Source organism: Hemiscyllium ocellatum, chromosome 2 (genome assembly GCF_020745735.1).
Source record: "Hemiscyllium ocellatum isolate sHemOce1 chromosome 2, sHemOce1.pat.X.cur, whole genome shotgun sequence".
Classification (NCBI taxonomy): Eukaryota; Metazoa; Chordata; class Chondrichthyes; order Orectolobiformes; family Hemiscylliidae; genus Hemiscyllium; species Hemiscyllium ocellatum.
In genome coordinates, this window is record NC_083402.1 from 74,550,829 (window position 1) to 74,573,658 (window position 22,830).

General features: G+C 38.9%; 1 protein-coding gene across 1 annotated transcript in view; it reads left to right on the top strand.

The window, feature by feature from the left end:
* The window catches only part of snx2 (sorting nexin 2), a 55,586-nt gene that overhangs the window by 18,605 nt on the left and 14,151 nt on the right, over window positions 1-22,830 (top strand). Inside the window, exons 8-12 of the mRNA XM_060844781.1 lie at window positions 7,156-7,231; window positions 10,351-10,464; window positions 10,709-10,802; window positions 13,554-13,759; window positions 17,413-17,556. Of these exons, the coding sequence (XP_060700764.1) occupies window positions 7,156-7,231; window positions 10,351-10,464; window positions 10,709-10,802; window positions 13,554-13,759; window positions 17,413-17,556 (634 nt within the window). The remainder of the gene's footprint in view (window positions 1-7,155; window positions 7,232-10,350; window positions 10,465-10,708; window positions 10,803-13,553; window positions 13,760-17,412; window positions 17,557-22,830) is intronic.

A 22,830-nucleotide genomic window follows, 5' to 3' on the forward strand; every position in this document is an offset into this window, starting at 1 on the left:
TATCCCTCCCAACGTTCCTATTCATATACCTATCCAGATGCCTTTTTAAATGTCACAATTGTACTAGCCTCCACTTTGGCAGCTCATTCCACACACGTACCACCCTCCTGAGTGAAAATGTTGCCCCTCCAGTCTCTCTTACATCTTTCCCCTCTCACCCTAAACCTATGCCCTCTAGTTCTGCACTACTCGACCCCAGGGAAAAGACTTTGCCAATTTACCCTATCCGTGCCTGTCATGATTTTATAAACCTCCATAAGGTCACCCTTCCACCTCCACTCCAGGGAAAATGGCTCCAGCCTATTTGGCCTCTCTCTAGCTCAAATCCTGCAATCCTGGCAACATCCTTGGAAATCTTTTCTGAATGTAACCCTTTCAAGATTCACAATGTCCTCCTGGTAGGAGACCAGAATCTCTCACCATTCCAAAAGTGACACAACCAATGTCCTGTACAGCTGCAACATGACCTCCCAACTCCTATACTCCATACTCTGATCAATAAAGTAAAGCATACCAAACACTACCTTCACTACCCTGCCTACCTGCAACACTACTTTCAAGGAACTATGAATCTGTACTCTGAGGTCTTTGTTCAGCAACACTCCCTGGACCTTTAACATTTAAGTGTATAAGTCCTGCTAAGATTTGCTTTTCCAAAATGTAGCACCTCAATTTATCTAAAATAAACTCCATCAGCCACCCCTCAGCCCATTGGCCCATCTGATCAAGATCCTGTTGCAATTAGAGGTAACCTTTGCTGTCCACTACGCTTCTAATTTTGGTGTAATCTGCAAAATTGCTAACTATACCTCTTATGCTCACATCCAAATCACTTACTTAAATGATAAGTAGTGAACCCAGCACTGATCCTTGTGGCACTCCACTGGTCCAGGCCTCCAGCCTTCTACCTTTGAGTCAGTTCTATAGCCAAGTGGCTAATTCTCCCTGTATTCCATGAGATCTAACTTTGCCAACCAGTCTCCCATGGGGAACCTTGTCGAATGCCCTACTGAAATCCACACAAGATCATGTACTCTGCTTGCCTGTTGTCTGCCATGATTGTTCAAGTCTGTGGACTTAGTTTGAGAAGGGAAGTGTACTGGGGAATAGCCTGCTTTTTAATATTGTATACTGTGGACTTAGGTATTGAGTTTTGAACGAAAGGAAGCAGTTGAATAAATCAGTAGCTGTAGATATGTAGAAAGATAGAGGTGATTTTGAAAGTAGTTAAAATGACTTTGGGAAATACTACTTCCAAAGGTGGAAGTTTTTTGTCCTCAATTATGTTATTTTCCTGACGTTGTCATTTAGTGTTACTGAAGATAGAAATGACTTAATGTTACAACATTTGCTGTTTTTGGCAATCCTATGTTTACATACCAATTCTGAATGTAGTTTGTCTTGGTTTCAGTGAAAATATACATTATACAATCTGGAACAGTGCATTTGCAAATTAGAAGTACACTCCACCCTGTTAATACAGTCTCATGGTAGTATTTGTTTGTAAAGCAATCTATATAAGTAAATGGAATAAAAACTGAATTTTCATCAGCATTTGAGGTGCTACTTGAGATTTTGAGGATCTACTACACTAAAAGGAATGCAGCCTTGATTTAAGGGAAATGAGCAAATGCTTTCCATAAGCTACCATATGTGAATGCATTGCAAAGCAACCAAGTGTTACAAATAAGTTGTTTTTGTAGGTAGCAGTGTGAAGTCTTGGATCCAAGAATGCATCAGATTACTTTTCAAAAATGGGTGCAGACAATCGGGGCTATTAAGGATTTCTGGATATGGAAGCACTGAATGTGAAAGTGGGGAATTGAGTGGACCTGTTAAGTGCAACTTAGAGATCAGCATGACATAGATTAATTGACTACAGTTCATATGAAGAATTAGTACCATAGTTTAATGAAGACTTCCATTTATTTCTCTGACACATTCAGTCTTAACTGGTTTATGCTTTAGCCATTGGCTGTTGAATATTGCCTGGGCCAGCTAAGGAGCCTGCTCTATCATACGTACAGTCACTGTTTTGCAGCTGAAAGCAGTGGTCTGAAGCTGTAGGATTTGGTAATCAGTTGACCTTTCTCAGTTTTGTCTCCTCCAATGCCTCTTCAGACTGGAAACTTGGCTGTTAGTAATTTATTTCAAATGTTTGTCCATGTTCCTAACTTTAATGTCTTTAAGTAGTAGTTTTAGCAAAGGTATGGATGTCCAGTCCACAGCGCAAGGTTTTGGATTGTATGGCCAACATGTATTAGAATGTATTTGAGTCATTGCAGACATTTGTGGCTTAGTTATATGCCAATTGAAATTAGGACATTCCTAACTCCGTTAGGTAGTGCCTTGCCAAGAAATGCTGAGAATATGATAGTGAAGGTGGAAATTTGTTCAGTCTCTTACCTTTGTGTAATGTATGCTCTTCAGATCTGTTAGAGAATGCAGTTCATTCATATGTTTGATATTCTCAGTCTACTGTTCCATATTACCTTGCTAAACTTGGTTCAAACGCCTGCTGTTTTTTTTTGCTATGCATCCATTAATTTGAGGTATTTCTGGAATGTTAGTGGAGCAGCATTGAACAACTCTTTAATTTCAGAGGTGAGGTAAAGCTAAGCTGCTTTCCTTTTTTTAGTATGGTATGCAGCTTGTTTAATGAACTGAGATGTGGGGACACTTCAACTAGGAACAGGGGTAGGCCTTTCAGCCTGTTGTCATGATACAGGTGTTGAGATTGTGACCTTGTAGTTAAAAAAAAAAAAGGGCCAATTTTTGCTGTACTCATTTTTGTAGAGTTGACTTTTTTTGTTTTTCCCATGCTTGATTAGTTTGGATGGCATCATCTGGAATTCTTAGTGAATAGAAATACCAATAGCTTTTTTGGGGATTTGATGTAGCTTTCTGACTTTTGGGCAGTCTCTCCAGCATCTGGAGGATGGTCTCGTGCCACTTGTAATATTTCACTTATTGCACTCTGCAATGGAACTGAATGTTGATAGACCTGTTGCTGCCTTGATACTGTTATATATGCCCCTTTTTAATTCTGTCAAAACATACTTTGATCAATACTCTACTCTACCCGAGTTGTTATAATTAGTAATGTAGCAGATGTTCCTGAATTCAGAACTTTGATCTCTTTTAGTAATTAAATCACTTGATTGATTTCATCACTGACACTTAGCATCAAACCTTAGTTTTTCCATTTCTGGCCCCTTTTTTTTAATATTGATATACAGCATGGAAACACACCCTTCAGCCCAACTCATCTGTGCTGACCAGATATCCTAAATTACTCTAGTCCCACTGGCCCATATTCCTGTAAACCCTTCCTGGTCATATCCATTAGATATGCCTTTTCTAATGTTGCAATTGTACTGGCCTCCACCACTTCCTCTGGCAGTTCATTCAATAAACCCATCATCCTCTGAAAATGTTGCCCTTTAGGTTTTTTTTTTAAATCTTCCCTTCTCGTCTTTTAAACTAGAAGGCATAGCTTTTGGACTCTCTTACCCTAGGCAAAAGACTGGCTATTCACCTATCCATGCCCCTCATGATTTTATACACAATGTCACCCCTCAGCCTTTGAAGCTTTGGGAAAATAGGTTGGGGCTATTTAGTGCCTCCTTATAGCTCAAACTGTCCATCTCTGACAATATCCTTAAACCTTTTCTACACTCTAGTTTCACAACATCTTTCCTACAGCAGGGAGACCAGAACTGAATGTGGTACTCAAAAAGTGGCCTAACCAATGTTCTGTACAGCTGCAGCATAATCTCTCAACTCCTATACTCAATGCAGTAAGCGATTAAAAGCAAGTGTACTTTGACTAGCTGTCTCCCTGGGACTCTACTTTCAAAGAACTACTCCAAGATCTTCAACACTCCCCAGGACCTTACTATTAAGTGTGTAAGTCCTGCCCTGATTTGCCTTATCAAAATACACCATGTTTTATTAAAATTAATCTCCATCTGCCACTCCGTGACCCACTGGCCCAACTGGTCAGGATCCTGTTGTATTCATAAATAACCTTTTTTGTTTTCCACTACACCTCCAATTTTGGTGTCCTGTAACTTTACTAACCATACCTCCTGCGCTAATATCCAAATAATTTATGTAGATGACAAAAAGTATCGTTGTGGCATACCTCTGGTGCTAGGCCTCCAGTCTGGAGAAAAAACCGCCTTCCTTCCTCCTCCACTCTCTCTCTTCTAGCTTTTTGAGCCAGATCTGTATCCAGTTGGCTAGTTCTCCCTTGACCTAGTCTTGTTAACAGTCAATTATGCAAAACCTTGTCAAACATCTAACTAAAGTCCGTATAGGTCCTATCTCTAAACTCAAGGAACATCTATTCAATATCACTTTTCCTGCTATCCAAAACTGCTACTGTATGTTGATAGTTGAGTGGGTGTTTCTAGATGTGCCAATCAAGCAGACTGCTTTCCTGTGCATGGTTTCAAGCTTGTACTGGAGCTGCACTCATCCTGCAAGTGGGGGGTTTTCTATTGCCTGATTTTTCTAACTTGTCTTGATGTGGACAGACTTGAGAATTAGTGCACAGTTTACTAACTGCAGGAGCTTTATCTTCAAACTGTTCTTTGTAGCTGGAGCATTTATATAAGCTAGTTCAATTTCTGGTCAGTTGTAACCTCCCATGATGTTAATAGCAGGGAATTCAATGTTGCATGGTTATGTGCACTCAGTGATGGCCACTGCCCACATTTGAACTACACTAGCCTGGATAATGTAGAGTTCTTATTACATTTGGACGCTTTCTGTCCATGGACCCTAAAGTGGTGGTCAACATTTTTGAGATTATCAGCACACATCCCCATTTCTGATCATTTTGAAGCAGCCTAGGCCAATAACCTGAGGAACTCATCCAGAGATGTCCTGGAGTTTTGACTTTAGTTTTGGTAGGGGTCTTTTTGTAATTCATGAAATGGGGCAACACCCTTTTGTCAAAGACCAATAACCCCTCAAGTTCAGCTTTTTTTGAGCCAGGTTCATACCAAAGCTGCTCTAAATTTAGGAGTTGTGGCCCTGCCAAAAGCCAAACAATGTCAGTGAGCATATTATTGCTAAGCAAGTATTATGTTATTGATTACATCTTCCATCACTTTAATGATCACAAGTGAACTAAGTGGTAATTGGGTTAGAATTGTCCTTAATTTGGACTGGGCAACTTTCCACATCTACATGTAGTCACACTGGAACAGTTTGGCTGAGGGCACAGTATGTTTTGAAGTGCAAATCTTCAGTGCTGTTGCTGGAATATTATTTGGACTCAACCTTTTGCAGGACTTCTGCCTTCAGCCAACCTGACTCATTCCATGGTACTGAGAAATGGCTGGAAGTAGGTATTGTACACAAATGCCTGGCTATAAATTGTTACAAATGCCTACACTTTTTATCTTTTGAACTGCTACTGAACTCATTGGTGTTTGTGAAGCTGCCAACTCTATTGAATTGCTTAATCATCCTCCAGAATTCACACATGTCCTTATTTCCTCCATCTCTCAACTCTCCCAGCTGAATGTTTTCTGATCCATATCGCATTTAGCCTTTTTTAAGCTTCACAGCTGTCTTGCCTGTTAATTAAAAATTCAGTTCGGTGTATGCGGTCCAAGCTGTTGATTTCTAAACCTGCTGCAATGAGTTTCGTCCTTTTTCAGAGATGCCAAACACCAAGTGATGCTGGTGGATCAGATCCTTGCTTAAGGTGCATTGTGGCTGATCTAAGGAATGTGTTGGCCTTTTCCACTGTCCTGTAGCACCTGTTTTCTCCAACAAAAATAGTCAGTTGTACATTTCTTTGTAGGTGAAAGTGAGGACTGCAGATACTGGAGGTTAGTAGAGTGTGGCGCTGGAAAAGCGCAGCAGGTCAGGCAGCATCTGAAGCAGGAAAATCTATATTTCTGGGAAAAACCCGTCAACATTTCTTGTGTTTTGTTCAATATAGTAAAATGGGTGTCTTTCCTGAAGTTGCAAGTCTGAGTTGGCTTTAACAAGAATAGATGTTCCACAATACGTGGACCATGATATGTTTAGACACTGCTTTTTTTTTTAGGCTCCACTCGGACCATGGGTTGTTTTCTTTTTGTTAGGGTTTACTCGGCTTTCAAACCTACTGATATATCCACAAGGCAATGGAGCTATTTACTTCAGGCTATATCTTTTAGTTAGAGTGCCCACATGTGTTCTGACCCTATGTCTGGGATCCAAATGACTTGAGATTCTCATAATTCAACGATTGAGTAGGGATGAACTCAGTTTCTGTGCCTTACCAGCTGAGGAGTTTACACTGAGACTTATGTGCTTGAAGTCTTAAGCATTTCGTTCTTTTATTTTGAATTACTATTAGCCAGTGGTGCAGGGTGGAAGTGAGCAAACTAGTGCACAGCATGCAGCAAAGTAACTTTAATTGCCCACATACATTATATTGCTGTAGGCTACTCGTCATAATGATACGGGGGGGGGGAGGCGTGCAGGAGGCTGGAACTTGGAAATATTGCCCACATCTTTAGATTTTTACCAAAATGCAAATTTTCAGGTTTGTGAATACTGGTTATTTGATAATCAGAGTTTTTGGATTTGGGGATATAATTTAAATGCTGACGTTCTCCCTTTCTCCCTATGGGATCATTAAACATGGTTGATACTGTTTCTATCTCAATTGCTTGATGGAGCTTAAGTGTATACTTTATTAGAAGATCAGAAAATGTGTGCAAAGCCAAATATATCATCTGGTAACATAAGACTTATCCGGTATTATCTTGTCATGACATGACTTGCTTTGTTTGATATTTTTGTGCATCCTGATGCATAGAATAAAAATTACATTTTGGAGGGGCCTGACATTTCTTTGCCCTTTTTTTTAAACCTGCTGACATACCAAAAGGTCAGAGTCATTTAATACTTGTCACTTCAGACAGAAGACTTTGTGTGGAAGACTGACTCTTGTGTGTTTCATGCAAGACTAGAATTGACATTTGAAATGTAGAACTGAAATCTTTAAATTATAGGTAACATTCAAACTAAATTTTTGCCTTTTCTGGTCAATTATTGACTTTGATTAACAGGTTGTGAATACTTTCTGAAATACTTTGCTTTCTGGTCAGATGAGAAATTAACAATTCTGTTTTTAATGTTCAGGTATCTACAGCGGACAATAAAACATCCTACCCTTTTGCAAGATCCTGATTTGCGGCAATTTTTAGAAAGTAGTGAGGTATGCTTTTCTAGAATGCTTAATATGAAAGCTAAGTAGGAGTTCTTGATAAAATATAGCCTTTTTGGGAGTTTTCCTCTATATGCAGTAGGTAAATGCAAACAGTAGTACTTTCTGCTGTCATACAGAGCACGATTCTTGGATGTGACGTCTAGTAACTGTAGTTAGAGACACTGAAAATTCAAGATTTCTTCACCTCTGTAAGCTATTTTCTATGTTTATAGTTGAACAGCCATTTGAACATGTGGTTACTGGAGCACTGCTAAAATATGACACAAATTCTGAATTGTTTTCAGAAGCTGGGAGCCTTTTGGAAAAGCCTGTACAAACAAAATCTACCAAATACAAATTGAATGCAGCTCCATATAAGTTGGGGTATGGAGTGGTATGCAAAATGATCAAGAATCGACTTGCAAGCCAGCTCCAGTGTGAAATGAGCAGTGAAAGCCTTGGAATTGCTCAATTGTGCCAAGATGGGCTAAGTCTGACATAGCATTTATTTTTTCTGACCAGTTACTTTCTCCTTGTTTTTGGTTCTGAAGTTTATCATTTTGTGACCTAATTTACATAGCCACGAATTCCACACCAGTGTTTCCTATGTATTTGCTAGACTTCAAACTGAGTTTAATTGATCTTGTAGTTTCAGTGGATTTTTCCACTATGATCTAATCAAGTGACTTGTCAAATTTCACCTTTCCAGTGTTTTCATTGTGATAGCTACAGTTGTAATTTCATAAAGTTGTAAAATTTTAAACAATATTGTTCTTGGTCATAATTGGATTGATACTCCATGTACACAGGGCAATTCTGTGACCATCTTGTGCTCTCCCTCTGCTGTGATTTATCTTGTGCAGTTGATGTAGATGACTAAGTATGGTGATAGTCTTAATGTAGGAGCCCAATATATAAGTAATAGGAATAGATTTTGTTCTCTCTCAGGTCTGTATTGAAATTTTTAAAATTCACTGAGTGAGTGTTGCTGGCTGGCCCAGTATTCAGTCCCCATCCCTTTGTGGCCTTGGGAAGGTGGTAATGGTGAGCTCCTACTGGGTCAGTAAGTAGACCCACAATGCTATTAGGGAGGGAATTCTAGGAATTTGACCCAGTGACAGCAAAGCAATTGATATATTTCCAACTCGGAATGGTGAGTGGTTTGGAGGGAATTTAAATTGTGTTCTCATATCTGCTTCAGCACCAATACCAGTGGTTTGATTTTACTCTTGCATTACTGACTGTGGAGTTTGCATGCTCTGTCTCTGGATTTCCCCTTAGCCCAAAGATGTGTAGGTTAGGTGGGTTGACTGTGAATTGTCAGTGCCCAAGGATTTGCAGGCACGGTGGATTAGCCATGGGAAGTGCAGGGTTGCAGGGAAAAAGTCAAGGGGTGGGTCTGGGTGGAATTTTTTTTTTTGGTTAGTCAGAGTTGGTGGGTTGAATGACTTACTTCCACACTATAGGAAATCTGATTTTGTTCTCCTACACGATAGTGGTTCTAGGTTGGAAGGTGCTGTCTTAATCTTTAGCGCATTTCTGCAGTGCGTCCTGTAGATAAACACTTGGTATCTGTCAGTACAATGGTTGTGGAATTTGTAGCAGCAATCGAGTGGGCTCCTTGTTCTGACTGTTTTGTTGTGCTGCTGAAGTAGTGCTCTGTCCAAAAAGTGGGCAATATTTTGTCACACTACTGGCTTATATACCTTTTTTATTATTTTTCGATAGGCTTTTGAGAAGTTAGGGAGTGAGTTACACAAGTCCTCTAGTCCTCTACACCATTTCTGGTCAAATGGTAATTCTCGGGATGTTAGCGGGGTATACGGTGTCTGTTCAGGTTAAAATGAGAGCATATATAGAATTAAAGTAAGCCTTATTTAGAATAAAGTGCTGGAAACTGAAATTAAAACATTGGAAATGCTCAAGTTAGGTAGTTTCTTACACAGATACTATCAACATTTAGAGTTGATTTTGTATCAAATCTAATAATTGACTCAACGTCCTTTAAATCCTCCAGTTTAAATGGGAATCGGGTTTTTTGTTTGCAATCAGTGACTACATGCTAAACATTCTAAATCACGATATTGGGAAACTTAATTATCCAACATTTTGATCATACAATACTTTGCAGCTTTTGGCTGAAGTTAAAAACTTTTTTTAAGAGAATAAACCTTTTTTTATCAAAACCAGGCTGATTTTAAATATTATGAAGTTGTGGATTGGATCTATTTTTGGATTGCTGGTTCAGATCTTTGAGCCAACTGGTATTTTGACTTCTAAAAAGAGTTTCTATGTACAGTCTTCAATCTGGATAAGTGATTAGGTTGAGACATGAAGCAGCAAATGACTACAAGTTCCGAGGGAGAAGTTCTTTTTGTTTTGGTTTTCTTTTTTGGAGCAATGGGTAGGAGTAGACAAGTGTTCAGAGGTGAACTATATGATCAAATAAGTGAGATGGAACAATGGATTGCTCAATTATTAGCAATACTTGAAGATTGGGCATGGAATTCCATTATTCAAATGACCGGAGGAATTTCAAATCCCCTAGTATTATACATTGATTTTATATTTGAAATTCTTAATGACCTAATTTAATTAAGTCATAACTTTATTTCTCAATCTTTGAATCTGGTAAAAGAAATGTATTGACCACTCAACTGTTTCAGCTTTCATTTATATCAGACTTGAGCCTAAAGCTGAATTGTCAGATTGGGCAAACTCTGCCAGCGAAAACATTTGGCCCTCTAATATATCACAGATATGTATATGATCACTCTATGCAAAACAGTCTTGAATTTGATATGACATCAAAATATAATTTGTGATCTAAGTTTGTATACATTGACACTACTTTTCTGTAGTATTCAAAATATATTTATGTAAGATTTTAAATGATTAATGTTTTGACAAGCATACCAACTTTTGTCTTTAGTTCATATTCATTTGCAGATTAAGATACCCAAGAAATTGGTCAATAAAGTTTGTATAACCTGAGTAAGCTGCAGAGAGTTGAAGTATATTGAAATGTATGAGAGCAGAAACCGCTGTGGCCCTTTCCTTGCACTTTAACTAGACAGAAGCAAGGCATTTAACAGGATTGCTCACCCTTATTTGTCATTCAATTCTAGCTGCCTCGTGCGGTTAACACCCAGGCCCTAAGTGGAGCAGGCATATTGAGGATGGTGAATAAGGCCGCCGATGCTGTCAACAAAATGACAATCAAGATGAATGAATCGGATGCAGTAAGAGCTGATTTTTGAACCTGATTAATGAGTTGAATTAATGAGATTCTTCAGTTTCTTTCTGAGGGTGAAAAGACTATAAAATAAGCTATTTGCTTATTTTCTTTGAATTCCGTCAAATTGGTGAAGGCTGTGACCACAGTTAATTTGTTTTTCTTGAAAAGAAGAAATGTAGTTTACTATTGGTAATGTAATTTGTAATGATTTTGTTCTTAGTAAATTAACTCCATTCCTCGTTTGGCAGTGGTTTGAGGAAAAGCAGCAGCAGTTTGAAAACCTGGACCAGCAGTTAAGGAAACTACACACCAGTGTTGATCTCCTAGTCTGCCACAGGAAAGGTTTGTAAACTGAAGCTCAAGACTATTGCTGGATGTAGTGAACTGTTCGTGAAGATGTATACCTAGCTTCTGTTTGCACTCCGCTTCTAAATTTTTTTTTCTTCCCAGTAATTGAGGAACTTTGAAGTCAGGCTAAAGTCTTCAATCCTGATTTTTGCTTTTGTGACCACTTTAGTTTGATTCCACCTTAAATTGAGTAATCTGACGCTTTGGTATGTTTATGGTGAGGAAATGGGTTCCTATGAAGAGTGCAAATTTTGCTAGTGACTTGCAAGGTTCATACTATTAAGTCATGCAGTCCTTCCAGAAAATATTCATCTTTTTTCCAATTTTAAAGTACTGAGCCTGTATTTATCCCATAACAGGATGGTTTTAAAAAGAAGTTACTGTTTTCAGCTAAACCTGAAAGTAATTACTTTCAATTATATTACAACACGCATTCATCCTTGAGGCTTTCTGGTTCTTTTGGAGGGATGAGGAGGCACAAAACAGTCCAGTTAGAGCAATTCCAAGCTCCTTCCCCACTTCCTATGCAATCTTTTATCCCTATCTGTTTTATCCTCTTAAATAGAAACCACCTAACAACAGGCTTCTGTCTATTGACCATTCGACTGTTCAAAAGCATTTTTAAATGCATTTTAACTCTTGCATCCTGCCCATCAGGAAAGCAACCCCATTTGCTCAGTTGCATGGACACAACCACAAGTCCCCAACTCTGGGTCCACTGTTTTAAATCTCTCGTAGTTTATGGAAAGCCTTTCTCCTTGGAAGGTGATGCCTAGCATTAGATGAACTTTGAAATACCACTGTTTCTACAGATACTACCAAAAGTCTTTTTTGATCAGATCTCCAAATATTGGCAGTTTTTAAAAACTGCAGGAGAATCGACCGTTTTGGGCATGAGCCCTTCTTCAGGAATCCTGAAGAAGGGCTCATGCCTGAAATGTCGATTATCCTGCTCCTTGGGTGCTGCCTGACCTGCTGCGCTTTTTCCAGCAACACATTGTCAGCTCTGATCTCCAGCATCTGCAGTCCTCACTTTTTTTCTCCTAGTTTTTAAAACCTGCCAACATTAGAGACAGTATTTTTATCTGAGGCTAAACCAATTTTAGAGGCTTCACAAACCGTTCCCCACTGTCTGCCTTTATTATCAATGCTTATTAACTGCTTTGATTCTTTAACCTGTCCTACCTCCTGATTTATACACACACCTCAAACCCCTCCAGATCTCTTTCTTGTACCTATTTAGCTGTTAGTTGTTTTCCTGAGCAAAGTGTTTTTTTTTATCACATTTGTCATACCTGACTGCTAATTCCAACAACTTGCATGTCTATTACTATGTTCTCTAATTTCCAAGCTATCATCTCCAAATTTCATCCAAGTCATCCACTGTAGCATCAGGCCCAAGTCATACATCAAATGAGTGACCTGGGGTAAACCACTTGTCCTCCCTGTTGGGAAAAGCTGCCACAAAAGTTTGTCACCACTATCTCGAATAGTGTAGATGCTTCCTAAGTGATGTCTTGGTAAGACTTGGAGGGAAATAAGGTGCACTGGTTTGGTAGGGGATGGTTGTGGGTGGCTTAAAGGCATGAACTCTGTACATAGAAACAAAGTGTGGCTATGGAATTTTGAAATGTCAACAGGTCTGGCTGTATTTGTGGAGAGAGGTCATGTTTCCAGTCCACTTCAAAACATTAATGTTGACTATTATCTCCACAAATGCTACTGTACCTGAGTTCCTCAGGGCACTTTGAATTTCAAAATGTTCTATGCTGTATATTCCTTAACTGTTTTCTAGCCCTGAATCTTGCGCCTATGCTTGTTACTGACTTTGATTCTCATCTGATTCATATTTCCTCAGGCCTGTTATGCTGTACTTTGCCAAATTCCTCTTTTTGCACTGCAGTTATCTCCCCTTTATCTTGTCAAAATATTGTCTAATAATCAAATGCAGTTTGTTCTCCAATCTTTGCTCGCTTAGCTTTTGCCAGTTAACTGTTAAACTTGTCTTTTTTTTTCTGCTGAGTTATTGCTTCTAAAACCTTTCCACCAGACATTGGACTGAACTGCCTGGTTTTATTCCTTTTTTGAGGACCTCAATGTAACACCTACATTATTCTAGTCCTCTTATAACATTTCTGTATCTAAGGAAGATTGTTGCCAGTGCCTTGACAATTCCTAATTCTCTCGGGGAAAATATCTCATTCTGCTTAGGTAAGTTGTCCACTGTCCTACCAACTTTTCTGCAACCTCCTTTTTCCTCTTGCAACCTGTTTTATTATAACGGTGTAAAAGTCTTCCTGTTTGAACAATGAGTGCAAAGTGCTAGCTTTTGTGTTTAAACTCTCACTTGGCTCAAGTGATGGCTCAATTTTAGTCTGGCATATATTGTTTGAAGTGGTATCTATAGGAGATTTTGAATTCAGTTTTGTTTAAATTTGTTCTTTGTTTGTCTATCACTGGCTAGTCATTGTTCACTAATTGCCTTGCAAGCCCCACAGTTCAAAAGCAATTTTGAGGATGGTTTAAATGTCCACCTCACTGCTGTAAATCTGGAATCATAGGCTAGACCTTAAGGATGGCAGATTTCCTTACCTAAAATGACATTAGCAAGCCAGAGTTGTACTCTGCAATAGTCAGCCACTTAACGTTACAATATGTGGGGGCTGTTTCAGCAATTTTTTCCATATTTAAGCTAGTAATAGTTAACTAACTTCATGTTTAACGCAAACTGACTTTTTTGTTTAGAGCTCTCTGCCAATACAGCTGCATTTGCCAAGAGTGCAGCCATGCTGGGTAACTCTGAGGACCACACTGCTCTATCAAGAGCACTATCCCAGCTAGCAGAAGTTGAAGAAAAGATAGACCAGCTTCACCAAGAACAAGCTTGTGCTGACTTTTACCTATTTGCGGAACTTCTAAGTGATTATGTTCGACTTATCTCTTCTGTAAAGGTAAACTATCAGATCTGGTTAAGCACTAACAGTATTTTGGTCAGATCTGCAAGATATTGTAAACCCAAAGTTCTTTTCTGAGAACACTAGTGTTAAAATGCATTGGATAAAATTGTTTTAACCAAGGGACAAGCTAATCTAATTAGATGACTTGTATCTATCATACTGAAATGTAGGGATAAATCCCTCTTGAGGAAAGCTGTAAATGCTTTAGGATGGATACTTTGAATTTTAGTTATCCTGAAACTATTACATTTTATTGCTGTGATTTCACTCCTGTCTTTTTTTGTTATTGCTCTAAACACTCAATATTTCCTCACTCCTCATGCATTTTGAGAAATATAGGCTTGAAGTGTAAGAAATTTAATTGATATTGTTTCACTACTTGTTTTGACATGCTGGAATTGTGAAAAACTACCCTTGTGCTGTTCAAATGTTGGAGTAGATGAGCCAAGGAAAATGTCACTTTGCAACAGTGCATATTATGTGACACTACTCCATTTTTTTTTTTAAAAAGCCTATCCAGTGTACAGATTTTCTGAAACCTGAGGCAAGTCATATGCTGCAGCAAAATCCTTAATTTGAGCAAAGTAAGCTTAAAGAAAATTAATTGCAGGAAACAAAGCTACTATTAATTAGATTACACTGTTTCGGCGCTGTAAATGTAGATGTCCTATGCTTAATGCATATTAATTGCGTGCAGTGGTGTAGCTTTTGTAGATACCACAATTCTAAAACTTGCTGACCTGTTAGCTTAGTAAGCTATAGAACTGGAGTTTAAAGGCCTGTAGGTTAGCAAAAATGAACTTGGTTCTCTAAGGTAACATGAGCATTAAAAATTGGAGCAGATCCTTGCTGTGCCACTGAACAAGATCATGGCAAATCTGTTTTGCTAATTCTACATTCACACCTATCCCATTAGCCTTAGCTCCCTTGCTGAGCCAGAACTTAATATGTCTCCATCTTTACAATCATTCAAAACTGTATTCTTAAAAATAACTTCTCATCTGCCATTTTAAAACATTGCCACCTTTTGGTCATGCACTGACCCACAAACATCTTTTGCGCTTCCCTTGTCAAATACGTGCAGAATTTTTATGTAACCCCTCACCTTCTCCTACATTCCAGTGAAAACACACCCAGCCTATCCAATCCTTTTATCCCAAGACCTAAACCAGCTCTGAAATGCCTCCAATGCATTTGGATGCTGCTTTCAGTAGACCAAAACTGCTCAGATTTTGTCTCTCTGCTCTGTATTTTAAAAAAAAGTTCAATTCATTTTTCTAGTGAATAGAATCCTTGATCCTACTATATGCAGTTATGATCTCTTCCGTGATCAATTTCTAAGTGCTTTTATACCCAATGTTAAGCTAACTGGCCTGTAGTTTACAGGTTTTTCTGCATCTTTGAACTGATGGACTGTTAAGTAGAAACTTACCTGAATCTCTAGAGAATTTTTGATAACTAACAATTCCCATATAAGTAACTCCCCACCAGATTCAGCAAAGCTTGCTCACCATCCACGAGGCACACATTAAGTATGTGATAGAATATTCCCTACTCTGGATGCGACTCCAGTCACAAGCTGCTCTACAACATCCTAGGACAAGGCCTGCTTGACTGGCAGCACAGCCACTCCTTAAACCACCTCAGCAGCAATGTGACACTATGCATTGCAGAAATCCAAAGATCCCTGGATAGCTCCTTTTGAAATCTTTGGCCACTTGCATCTAGAAGCACATACATGGGAACATCACCTGCAAGTTCCCCTCCAAGCCACTCGCCATCTTGACTTGGAGATATATTGTTCCTTCACTCGCTGAGTTAAAGTCCTGGAAATCTCTACCTAGGAAGTTGAGTCAACATAAATCATGTAAATGGTAGCAGTTCAAGAAGGCACCTCCATTGCCACCACCTCAAGGGCAAGTAGGGGCATACAGTAAATGGTGACAACCCAGCCACACTTGTATCCCAAGAGTGAGTTCAAAAAATCCTCATGAGCAAAGACAGCTTGTGTTTGGGAGGTGGGGGGGGGGGGGGGTAGTCTTGCCGTCCTTCTGGCTAGCTTTCTTATACTGTTTTGATTAAATGTTTAGTCATTGTCTGCCATTTCCTCCTCCTTGCCACTTATCTGACCTGTTATTGATTGATTGCTGCATATTGAAGTCTTATTTCTTCAAGATTCATGCTATACCTACCTCCTTTAATCATTGATAACCTTAAAAATATAGTGGGAATTGTCTCACTTGTCTGTATTGATCTTCCTGTCTGCTAGTGTACCGTTTCACTTCAGCTAGCTCAGCTTTCATGTCCACAAAGTTGCTCTTGCGTTTTAAAATATTTGAGAATGCAATTTTTTTTTTATCCTTTTCCAATTGGATGTACAATTCAATAATTGTGGCCATGATTAAAGTGCCTTCACTGAGGTGGTAATGTATTTGCATTCAACTTGTGACTTTTGGAATTACGAATTTCCTAATTCTAGATTAATACCATCCAGTACTCCCCTTGTTTTCTACTACTGTGCTCCTTTTCCATGCATTAGTTAACTTGTATTTATCACTACACTTTTTTTTGGACTTTTGTTCAAGTGCTATAGAGTTTTACATGTAAGACATTAGTTTATGGACATGCACCTAAACAAACGTTGTTTAAATGTTTTTCAAGAATCTACGTTGACTTTATTATTCCATTATTCACCATTTATACACAGTGGGAATGACGTTCGACTGTCTCATTCATGTATTTTTGGTATTGTTACTTGCCCATTCTGTGCTGGAAACTTCTGTGGGTGGGATATGTCCAGACTTCCTGTCCACCAAAGCTATAGTTAACTCCAAACAGCTTCAGCTTGAACAAGTCATCTGGGTTCGAACCCCGCTATGGCATGTGGTGCGGTTTGAACATCTGGAAGACAGACTAGTGGTGACCATAAATCCAATGCCGATTGTTGGCAAAAACCCAAATGGATTCATTAATCCTTTGGAAGGAAGGAATCTGCCATCCTTGCCTGGCCTAAACGTGGTTAACTCTTATCTGCCCTCTGGGCAATTAGGGATGGGTAATAAATGCTGGCTGAGCCAGTGACTCCCTCATCCCGTGAAGGAATAAAAAACACGATATTGTCATACCTTCAGTGTGGTTGGTTGGGTCAAAATCCCGGAATTCCTTCCGGGTGTTGTGTAGTTGAGCCTAAATACTGAGCAATGCAGTGGTTTAAAGTCCCCCTCCCCCATCTCCAGGTAGGGACAGGCAATGAACACTGGCCCGTCAATATTAACAAAAAAAACCCTCTCAAATCTAAGTTCTGGGGAACACAACCACTGGGTAAAACCGAAGCCAAAAACTGTGGTGCTGGATGCAGAAACTGCTGGAAAAAGTGAAGTACAGCTTTTAGCTAAATGTTGCCTTTTATAGATTTGTATAAGTGTGAATGTCTGCTTAGCAAAGAGGAATTAGAGGATTTCACAAGGAATTAAGGGCTATGGGGAGAATGCTGGTAAGTGGAGTTGAAATGCCCATCAGCCATGATTGAATGGCGGAGTGGACTCTATGGGCTGAATAGCCTTACTTCCACTCCTATGTCTTATGGTCTTAAGTCTTCAGAGGTGCATTTTGTTTTTTCTTCATATAAAAGGCTTTTTTATTTGCAGGGTGTGTTTGATTATCGAATGAAATGCTGGCAAAAATGGCAAGATGCGCAAGCCACTCTGCAAAAGAAACGGGAAGCTGATGCCAAACTCCAGTATGCAAATAAACCAGACAAAATGCAGCAAGCTAAAGAAGAAATTAGAGAAGTGAGTACTTTTCTCTACCTAGATGCTATGTTTTAAACTTGAAGATACATTCAATGCATAATACTTAAAAACTTGCATGGCAAATCAAATGCCTATTTTGGCTTTATTTTGAAGCCAATAATCTAATTTATATAATGGTATTTTGTTACAATTTGACAGTCCTCTTTATTTAATATGCCTGCATCTGAAAAACAGGCAATCTTCTCAATTCATGGAATAAAGGTGTCACTGGCTAGGCCAGCATTTATTGCCCTTGAAGGTTGAGCTTTTTCCTTGAACCATTGCAGACCTTTGACCAGGATGTGGGCAGAAGTGTGTCCACAGTACTGATAGGAAGTTCCAGAATTTTGACCCAGTGACGGTGAAGGAGCAGTAATCTTCCAAGTCCAGATGGTGTGCAGCTTGAAATGAAAGCTGCAGCTGGTAGTTGATCTACTGTCCCTGTCCTTGTATGTGTTAGAAGCCAAGGGTTTGGAAGGTACTGGTAAAGGAGCCTAGTTTCTTGTAGATGCTAGGCACTGCCATGATAGTGGCATCCATAAATATTTCATGTTCAGTTGTTTTAAACTATCTACATGTAATGCTGTCTTGCTCTGCATTTAACAAAGCTCCAATGGAGCAAATGTTGCAATTAAACTTCATCTAGGTTTTTACTTTGCTTCTTGATTTGAGCCAGTACAGCTAGGAGCTCCACAATCTTAGTCAATTGTAGTACGTGAGGATATAATTGCTTTAAATACTATTAGCTTAATCAACCCATAAGCACTTTCCCTCATGTGCACACGTTTCCCTGGAAGATGTATCTAAGAAATGCAGCTGTTCAGTTTTAGGCTTCTGATTTATGGCTGTCAATTAAGCTACCAAAATATAGGGTCAAGACACTTGCGTTTTCTAAATTGTATTGGAAACATGCACCACTTTTTTTTTCAGGTTTTTTTTTACCTTTTTAAAGTTAAGGATCATTAAACTGATCTGCTTTACACTGTATACTGCAGTGATCTGGATTTCAAAAACAAAAGTAGGTTATTCAGCTCTCCGAACCTGCTCCATCATTCAACATGGCTGATATTTCTTTTCTCCCCTGCTCTTCCAACCCTCTACCCCATGTTATCCTCCCACTTTTTCTCTCCCCTGCTGCATTCCCTTCATTTCTCTGAACATATTCAATGAAGTGGAAATCCCCACACAGAGACCAAAAGTTCACCACCCTCTGAAGAAATTTGTCAGTGAGCCCTTGTTCTTGACTCTTTCTCTCCTCTCTGCACGCTGCCCCCCCCCCCCCCCCCATTTAACCCTATTTATTTTGCTGCAAACCATGCCAAGTATATCTCTTGAGTAAGAAGACCAAAACTCTACATATTACTTCAAATGTGATCTCCCCTCTGACTTGCACAGTTTCCTTGCTTCTGTACTAAAACCTTGGAAAGAAGACCAGCATACCATTTAGCTAACCTAATTGATTATACAAAAAGGCAAGATTGTCCTTGTATACCAAGTCACTGAATGCAGCTTTTAGCAAAGTTCCCAATCTATTTCCAATTGGGTAAACATGCCATTAAGTTGTCCACTTTAGTCGGAAAAACTGGTTATCCATGGTTTTCTGCATTTGACCACTTAGTGTTTTGTTATGACGTGGTGGTCAAACCCTCTGCTAATTAAAATTAATAGATTGAGATTTTCTGGGGTGCTAATGAGGGAACCTGATTTTTCCCTGTTTATAGGGTGGGGGGGAGGGAATAAAACTATATTCCTAATTTTGTTTAATGTTCACTTAACTAATTCAAGCCCCCTTTTCTCTCTAATCACTCTGACCCAACTCAAACAATGCTACTCCAATAACAATTACTAAACATTTAATTAAAGAGGAGACTGTGTGGACTTGAGATTATGCTGTCTTCCAAACCTGAGCTAGCATATTAACACCAATCCCACGTGCTTTGATTTTGCATGCTAACATCTTTTTATGTGTGATTTTTATCAGAGCTTACTGCAAGTCCAAATACACCCCAACCACTGATGTACAAACTCATCTAATTCAGTAGTTACATCTGCAAATTCCTGTAAGTTTATCAAACTTCCATCTGACTGTGTAATGTTAGTATGTTGAAGTGTCCTGTTACCATAGCTCCTACATTAGTAGGGAAAAATGCAGATAATGTTAGGCTAATCAGCCTATAATTCCCTACTTTCTACTTGCCTTTTTTTAAATGTTGGGGTTGTTTGCCACCACCAGTCAGCCAGGGCAGTCCTAGATTCTGCAGAAGCTTTGGCATGTGACAACCAGCATGTCCATTGTTTCCACAATCACTCACTGTCTTTGGTATCCTGATGTATGTGTTAATCATGGCAAGTAATGGTGTGGCTTTAAATGACAAAGTGAGCTCACTTTAACTTTTTTCCACAATTTTACAATATCAGCCATAAGATAATTTTAACTATCCAGTGGCCTGTTAAATTGCTCTTAAACCAATTTTTACTCCATTTCAATCCGTGTTACATATACTTAAAGGTTGAAGCTGTCACTTTAGGTGTGATCGGTTAATTCCAATCTACTACAGTACCTTGGTAGGAGAGTTTTTAGTTTGTCACTTGCATAATTATAAGCTGGTTCGTGAAAGATAGTCAACCAAAAAAATTGATCTCAAAGTATTCTGGTGAAGTAGGAAGTGGAAAAAGAGATGCAGTTTTGTACCTGCAGCTGAGTTTCAGGTGTGACTAATCTGCCACTGAAGAATAATCAGATTTTTTTTTAATCATTTGAAACTTGCAAATTTTCAATGTATACTAATCACTTCTGTATAGAAGAAATGTTAGTGTTTCTACAGGGCTGTGTGCACAGTTGCAGTTTTTAGGAGCCTTTCCATAACATTGTAGATGTGCAGTTTTGGCATGACTGGCTTAAGATATTCACAATCTTGAGCCAGTGAGTTGGGGGGGGGGGAAGGAGGAGGAGAAATGTGGGCATAAGACCGCAATGATTTTGGTGTGTAACTTTGCTTTCATTTGAAATTCCCAAGTTTTTGACTTTTTTGATAGAATCACAATAGTACAGGACTAGGCCATTTGGGATGCAAGTGTTCTTCGTATCCTTCAATTTTAGCGTATTCATGTAATTAATAGACTTTTAAATGCTACTACTGAATGACACTACTCTGGGCAGTTGCATTCAGAATTCTTCATACTTGTTGCACTAAATTCCCATTGGAAACTGTTTCATATCCTAAATTATTGATGGTTTTAAACCTAAGACCATTCTGGTAAATGTTTGATTTTGATCTTTCAAAAGCCTAATGTCTTACCCAAAATGTGCCTCAATTTGGTACTAGATGTGTAAGGCCTGACTTAATGTTTGATAGTCTATCCTGAACCTTTTTTTGTTCTTTGTGTATCTAATGCAAAGGGATGCTCTCATTGCACTTCCATTTTGATAGTGCAACCTAGACCTGAATTAATCATAAAACCAGAGTTGTTACTTTGTGATTACAGAATTTTTAACTTTTTGTATTGGCAACTGTTTCTGTATTTGGCCTTGTTTTTAGATGCCTGTATCATTGTTTGTTTGGTGTTCAAGTTATGAGTTAGGACTTGCCCATGAGTACTAAACCTTACTGTGAGATATAGTTAGCTTTTTGGAGTTACATAATGGTGTGTAACACATTCTTGTAATTTGCTTTTGGCTAATGAGTTGCCTTGTATGTTTTTAAATCTAGTGAGTGTTTAAATCTAGGACAGGGTGCTTAAGCAGCAGCAACTCTGTATTGAATAGTATCTGGTTTAAAAACAGATGAGAACTTGGTGAATGCCAAATTTTATTTTATATTGATTTGCTTAATGGTCTACATTGAACATTTTTTTAAAAGGACTACTTGCTCAGTTGTATAACATCCAAGGTAAGAACTGAGTTTTCAGGAAGGTATGAGTTGACTGACTTTTATTTCAGTGGTTGTAAGAGTGCAAAATGAATATTTTTTTGTAACCTGTGTAATTTTTGTTTTTTTTTTCTTGCTTCACAAGGAAATTGAGGAGGTAGGAAGCTTTTGAAGACCAGTTCAAGTTATTGTCATGTGTCTCAAACCCATTTCAATAGAAATGGTCTTTGCAATTTCACTTTAATTTTTAGATAACTTGACTAAAGCCAGTTACTGAGTACTGATTGGCACATTCTTTAATTGTAGTTTTTCACTAACTCCTTACTGTGTAATTGGTTTTGATTTTATTTCAGTTTTTGCTTGTAGTCTCTCCTGAAGCCATTTGTTGTTCTAGGTACTGATCAGTAAGCTCAGCTTGCTGTTCCAGCATCTTGCCCAATACTGTTAGCTTTAATTATCAGTGTGAATGCTGGCTTGAAGGTAGAAGGATAAATTACATTCGTGTCCTTGTTCCCTTCTATGCCCTGATTTGAGTCCAGAACAAGTCCAAACTAAACGTCTTGGACTTCACTGTCTATGTAGCTCTGCTACTTGGGACAAACCTGTGGAAATTTAGGAGTAAGTTGTTTTAGTACTGTTCTTGCTTCTGTAAAGGAAAGGTGAGTCCCATTCTTTAGGATAGGGGTTTTGTATCCCCTGCATAAGAGTGGAGTATATGCTGAAGTGCAGTCTGAAAAAGCTCAACAACTTTTGTCAGTATAAGTTTTTAACATCAGTAGCGCAGTGAGTAGCACAAACTGAATTCTAAGATTCCAAGCTAAACTCTGACTTGAGCACAAAAATCACAATAGTGTGGGAGTGTGCATTGTCAAAAATATTTTCAAACCAGGAGTTGACCATTTGAGCCTTTGACACTACCCAGCCATTCAATATGATCATGGCTGATGCTACACCGCATGTCTACTTTTGTTTCCATACCCCTTGATGTTTTTAATATCTAAAATTTTATAAACATTGTAAATATACTGTGACCTGGCCTCCAACCTTCTGTGCTAGCAAATTTTACAGGTGAACCACAGTGTGAAGAACAGCTTCCTCTTCTTCCATATCCGCCACAAATTCACTTGCATTTCCACATGCGCTGCACCCGATGTGGCCTCTATATTGTGGAGACAGGCTGTCTACTTGTGGAACGTTTCAGGGAACACCTCTGGGAAACCTAGACCAACCAACTCAACCACCCTGTGGCTCAACACTTCAGCTCCCCCTCCCACTCCTCCAAGGACACACAGGTCCTTGGACTCCTCCATTGCCAGACCATAGCAAAACGACGGCTGGAGGAAGAGCGCCTCATCTCCTGCCTAGGAACCCTCCAATCAAGGGATGAACTCAGATTTCTCCAGTT